We start from the raw sequence: 6,058 nt of genomic DNA, 5'->3' as shown, positions 1-6,058 counted from the left end.
AATTTAAATACTTTTTTTAATATCAAATTTATTATATCTATCCAATCAAAAATTGGACACCAGACATGTCGACCTTAGGTTTTATAGGCTAAAACATGGCCGGCCCACCGTCCAATAATCATCCATATAGCACCGCCCCTCGCCAATGGATTTGAATTTTCATTTCTCGTGTATGTCACGCACATCTCCTCGCGCGTAACTTTAAGTGATCAGTTCGATTGGTCCACGTAGACATCTGACAGCGAAATATAGCTGACAACTGAATGGCTATTTAGTAAATTAATGTAGTTTCCAGGGCAAAATATCACGAAAATGTTGTCTTGTACCACAATAATTTATTCCCATATCTCCTATGATTTGGTTTTCGCCATTGTTTGTACGCATATACAATAAACAGTAGCGAGGGAAAGAAAGTAGCTTGTGTTATGTCTGAGAGGGATCTTTCTTCTTTATACTGATATAATAATTTTATACAGATCTCTCTCTCTATTTTTCTCGTTTTTGATTCTTCGCATAAGCTATGGGTATCTGGGAAGCTTTTCTCAATTGGCTTCGAAGGTATATTACCTTTTAAATTATGTTCTTTTCTTTATTTATTGTATAAAAGAAGAAAAAAAATCATAAAGTTAAATAGGATCCTTATAACCTATTAGAATTAAATTGAGATTGAGGCTTAGGTGATGAATTCTCTTTTTCTATTATGCATCTTTTTTTTTTTTTTGTGTGTGTGTCATAATGTGCTAACTGTTGAGGATTTTGCGTGCTCTCGATTTGTTAATTGTGACAGTTATGTGTAGATTCCATATGCCGTTGTTGGCTTATGGATTGAGAAAATTAATAAATAATTGAGTGTTATTGTTAAAGGTATATGAATTTGTCCTGTGGGGTACGATCTGTCTTCTTTTTGTTTGTTGCTTTTTTTTGTTTTTGGGTGTGTAATCTGTTGAACGTTTGATTAATGACTTTGGTGCTGGTGTCTTCGTATTTGTTTTGTTTGAGATTTCTGGAATTTGAAATAAAAAGATATGATTTTTGCATCTTCTTTTGTTTGTTGGGATGATCTTTAATTGTTAGAGAACTCGTCTTTGATTTGCTGAGGCACCAATGTGAGTCTGTGAGTTTTATCATGAAACTTGTATAGTAGTGGTCATCGTATTCCCGCGTATCTTACAGCGGAAAAGAAATTGAAGTGGGAGATAGATGGCAGCAAACATTCAGTCTGTTTATCAGATGTGGGCAGAACAAGGTTTTGGATTGAGGCTATGACATGTTGAACTGTCTATAAAAAGATGTTTTTTTCAACTCTATCCACACAATTCCACTTATCTTGTCCTCTTTGTCCACTTCTGAAAGCGTTACGGCGGGGAGAAGTCTCAGAGGTCATTGGACCTCTTTATTGTATTGTACTTCACTACTACACCTCCCACCAAGGCACGCGTCGAACATTAAAAGATTGTTTCTTTAAATAGTGCAAGGAGATTTTCTAGTTTGAAACGACAAGAATCTGTTTTGTCTTTCAGTACAAGTGAGCGTTTTAGGATAAACCTCTCACTTGGCACCGGCAGTTCTCATTCCCACTTGTCATATTGTACCGCTGAAAATATGTAGAGTAAATCTTTTGCTAGCTATAAGAAGGGATTTCATGTCTTCCCTTCCTAGGATCCCGTGCCAGCTGAAATCGTGTTTCTTTTCCCTTAGATGGTCTCTTATTATTCTCTTTGTCCATGACAAGGGCTTGAGAACTTATTCCTTTTGTCAGTGTATCCTTTTGGTTTATTTACTTTCCAGATTTGGCTGGACCATTTCCCTTCTTTACCTCTTATTTGATTTTTCCACCTAAATCCTCGAAATTCTTGTAGCTTTTTGACTTTTCTAAGTTTCTTGCAAAATAATTTGTGTCTTCAGAGTCATTGCTGTAGACATATTCTTTGCCTGGTCAGTGATTGACCACCTCTTATCAGAAAAATAAAGTTTATATATCTGGCTGGAACGCCTTTTTATATTTCTAAAAGAACCAGATACTGACTAGTGAAAGTGAAACAATTTTTAAAATAAATCTTCAGGGCCGTTTCTGCTTTTGTTTATTTGGCAATTTGTTTCCCTTAAGCTTCCATCGTATGCAGGTTCAACTGGGGTGGTTCCAGAAATGAATGGACCAAAAAACTAATAGCTGGCAGATTTTAAGATGTCACCATCCGTTCTTCAGTCTTGTGTCAACCCACCATGCTGAGCACTTTAGATCTTGTAGTTGCTATTAGCTTAAGGTCTTTCAATTATGGTGATGTGTTTTATTTTTATTTCTGAGTTTGGAACTTGACTGCTGAAACTTATTGTTATCTTCTTTCTGAGGTGGACTTAAAATTATAAAACATGTCAGAATTTCGATATTACAAATGCACTTGTGCTGATCGCTGTGTTTCCCTTGTCTCTTAGTTAAATGATTCCTCATGTCAAAATTTGCTGGTTCCAGCCTCTTCTTTAAGCAGGAAATGGAGCTTTCACTGATAGGATTACAAAATGCAGGAAAAACCTCTCTTGTAAATGTTATTGCTGTAAGTAAATTACTTGTTGACCTTCTAGTGCCAGCTCCGTTATGGTTCCACTTGCTTTGCTTCCATATAACTGATGGAATCTAACACCTTAATGGATGTGTTCCTTTTTTCTCATTCGTAGACTGGTGGATACAGTGAAGACATGATACCAACTGTAAGTTTTCATCCTAAAGGATCTCATACTAGTTTTTAGTTTTTGGTCAATTCTGCCAAATACTTCAAAGTGATCTTTTATAATGATACGGAAATTATTGGCATTCAGGTGGGATTTAACATGCGCAAAGTGACTAAAGGAAATGTCACCATAAAATTGTGGGATCTTGGAGGTCAACCCAGATTCCGCAGTATGTGGGAGAGATACTGTCGTGCAGTTTCTGCTATAGTGTATGCATCTCCTCTCCAGCTTATATTATTTGAATTGCTTTAACAGATAGATGTAGATGAATCCATTTGTACACTTATTTAGAGATAACACATGGCAGATGGTGGCTCTTCTTACCAATTGAGGTGAACTTAATTTTCTCCATGATTTATTAGTGAACAGTTTTACTGAATTCTTATGGTTTGCCTGATCAAGATATCCAATCTGGTGCTTGACAGATCTATATTTTTGTGCATTCGATAGGTGGAATTCCTTGATCTTGACCATTTTTGTGTATTTAAAGGAATGATGCTAAATAATGTACTTATCCTTAGAGTTTTAACAAATTTCAAGGACCTCAAGTGTATTTACACATACATGAATTCTTATACGATAGCCGTGAGCTAATTTGGTTTCTGGATTCTTTAAATGTCCTTCCCTGCAGTTATGTTGTTGATGCTGCTGACCCTGATAACCTCAGCATTTCAAGTAGTGAACTCCATGACCTTCTGAGCAAGCCATCACTCAGTGGTATTCCATTGCTGGTGCTGGGAAACAAGATCGACAAGGCTGGTGCCCTGTCCAAACAGGCTTTGACTGACCAGATGTAAGTGCAGAAAATTACGTGCAAGTTATTGGTGGCCTTTATGGCCTTAGTTTACAGTATGGTTGGTTTGTGGAAGGGAGGGAAAATTCACTACAGGAAGGAAAGAAATTTTCTTCTTTCGCTTGGTTTAAATAGCTTTTGGAAGGAAACCTCTGCATGTTCTCTTCTTCATATCTTAGTTGCAAAGAAGATGGGATCTTAACCTTATCATCCCTCCTGCTACCCCCAATCACATAGGGTTGAATATCCCTCTATGGACTTCTCTTAATGAACATTGTGTTGTTCTGCAGGGAATTGAAATCAATAACTGACAGAGAAGTGTGCTGCTATATGATCTCGTGCAAGAATTCCACCAATATTGACTCAGTCATTGATTGGCTTGTTAAGCACTCGAAATCAAAGAGCTAAGGATATCAAAAACTTTTTTGTAGTGGTGCTGATTTGTATGTTAAATTCGCGAGGCTATTGGTTTTTGCTGCTGGTTTCTCCAGAGTTCTTTTGTATTGTAAATTAAATTATTTTGTCAATTGAATGAGTTGTTACATGTTTTTTTCTTTTTGCGTTCTTCTGTCTCAACTCTCTCTATTGTGTGTGCCATTCCTCTTAGTGTTTATGGCACGAATTTGTGTGAAAGGATGGATCTTTTATTTATTAGTAGAAGAATACTAAGTTATCATAATATTTCTGTTATATGGAAGCCCCAACTAATAATGCCAATTATGTGTATTCTTCGATTATGTGAGCTCCAAACGATAATGTCCATGTCTGGCAAATTCTCTTCAACTTTGGAATGATGGGTTTCTGTTGCATGGGTTATGGACAGTTATTAAAGACTAAAATGACTTTTTGATATTTTCTACTTTTAATATTTTGTGAGTATTTTATTAATAAAAATATGCGATCTATGGTACAATGTTATCTCTATATATGAGATATAAACAGGTAAATTTTATTCAAGAAGGTTAAGAAGTAATTATATGGAAAATTAATATGAGTTCAATATTATGACAAATAATGTGTTTTCAGTTATAAATTTAGTTGGTAAAACTTAATTGTAATGTCCAAGGTCTCTAACTAAGAACTATAAAAAAATTGGATTGACTAGTAAATATGTCAAAAGATGTCAGATAACATCACAACTACAAAGATTGAAATGTTCTTGGGGGTCAGATCTGCCAAAGTAAAGCACTTAAAACTACAAATGATAAAATCTCAACCAAGACCAAAGTTAGATTACTTAAAACCATAATGATGAAATCTCAAAAGGTCTAAATTTAAGTAACTATACTTCAAGTGCCTTTTCCTTTCCTCCTTGACACGCCTCTGCACGTAACTTACCAAAACAAAGATCGCAGTTTGCCAAACCAACAACCGCCTGTAAATTAGTTCGGCGATACAAACCAAAGTAAAGTTAGTTATCAAGTAAGTCATTGTTCATAGAAAGCAAACTGCAATAGGGGTTTAGATGTCCCCCTTTGAGGCATTCTCCTTGTGCAAGATGTTCTTTTTGCCTCTTCTCCGGTGGCACAATCACTTATCCTTCTTCTCCTCCTTTTTCTCGCTTCGCCTTCTCGTATTCTAAGATGAATGATTCCAGCCTATCTTGTGGCGCACTCTCACGTCCTTGTTCACGTCTTTCTTGCTTGGCCTTGTCGAACTGCAAGGCCATCCATTCCAGACTAGGTTTATCCAGTGGCACTTCTTCTTTTGGTTCTGGTCTCTTCTCGTTTCGCAAGAGAAATGGTGCTAGATCAACTTCTTCCCCCTTATGCATTACAACAGTACTACCCACAGGCCGTCCTTCACGTTTTGCTTGCCTCAACTTCGATAGTTGCAGCATCAACGGTCCCGCATCAGATGGCCCCCCATTATATAACGATTTCACAACACTCACACGGAGTCCATGTTTTTTCCTCTCTCTCACAGATGCAACATTTTCTTGCCATTGCAACATAAACGGTCCCGCATCAAACTCTGGCACACAAATTCGTTTTTGCCGCTCCTCCTCCTCTTCCTCTGATCCTCCTCCTTGCCTCTTCCATTCTGCCATTTTCTCAATTGATTTTTCTCCTGATTTTTTTTTCTTACGCAGGGGGCAGGGGAAGGATGAACCTTCACCAAGTTAAAAATTGAGTAGCCTATAAAATTCGATTCCCACCCTATAAAATTAGGTTGAAGCGAATGGGGGTTTTAGTTTTACCCGACCCTGACCCTTTTCATGTTGATAAGGATTGGCCTCCCTTAAAAACAAATGTAATAAATAAAAAGGCAAAGGTGTAAATACATCTCTCAACTTTGTGATTTAGAATAGATATATCGCTTGTTATAAAAGTGGTGCATATATACCCCTGTCATTATAAAATAGTATAAATATATCTCTGTCGTTACAAAATGGTGCAAATATACTCCTGTCGTTATAAAAGGGTGCAAATATACCCCTACCGTTATAAAATTGTGCAAATATACCCCTACCGCTAAGGTTTTTTTTTTTTTTTTTTTAAAAAAAATCACTTTGGTTATTTTTTAATTAAAAATATG

General features: G+C 36.5%; 1 protein-coding gene across 3 annotated transcripts; it reads left to right on the top strand.

Annotated features, from left to right (window-relative positions):
- The first annotated feature begins 356 nt into the window (after window positions 1–356).
- LOC132623619 (ADP-ribosylation factor-like protein 8a) lies at window positions 357–4,210 on the top strand. Of its 3 annotated transcripts, none has more exons than XM_060338398.1 (6): window positions 357–558; window positions 2,471–2,552; window positions 2,674–2,706; window positions 2,815–2,936; window positions 3,359–3,520; window positions 3,811–4,210. In XM_060338398.1, exons 1-6 carry the CDS (start codon window positions 521–523, stop codon window positions 3,926–3,928), a joined length of 555 nt encoding a protein of 184 aa, XP_060194381.1. In that variant the 5' UTR covers window positions 357–520; the 3' UTR covers window positions 3,929–4,210. The 3 variants fall into 3 exon arrangements, with proteins under 3 accessions (XP_060194381.1, XP_060194382.1, XP_060194380.1); XM_060338399.1 differs by having other exon boundaries at window positions 366–558; window positions 2,434–2,552; XM_060338397.1 differs by lacking the exon at window positions 357–558 and adding an exon at window positions 955–2,264.
- The last annotated feature ends 1,848 nt before the right edge of the window (window positions 4,211–6,058 follow it).

This window comes from Lycium barbarum, chromosome 12 (genome assembly GCF_019175385.1).
Source record: "Lycium barbarum isolate Lr01 chromosome 12, ASM1917538v2, whole genome shotgun sequence".
Classification (NCBI taxonomy): Eukaryota; Viridiplantae; Streptophyta; class Magnoliopsida; order Solanales; family Solanaceae; genus Lycium; species Lycium barbarum.
The sequence above is the reverse complement of the archived record's forward strand: the minus strand, read 5'-3'. Positions and strand labels throughout refer to the sequence as shown.

What these genes read in the sequence shown, in the direction of transcription:
- LOC132623619 (XM_060338397.1), top strand. Translation starts at nt 2,224, where the DNA reads ATGCTGAGCACTTTAGATCTTGTAGTTGCTATTAGCTTAAG. An exon ending in CTCTTGTAAATGTTATTGCT is followed by an intron (nt 2,553 to 2,673) that starts GTAAGTAAATTA and finishes TCTCATTCGTAG; the next exon opens with ACTGGTGGATACAGTGAAGA. An exon ending in GTGAAGACATGATACCAACT is followed by an intron (nt 2,707 to 2,814) that starts GTAAGTTTTCAT and finishes ATTGGCATTCAG; the next exon opens with GTGGGATTTAACATGCGCAA.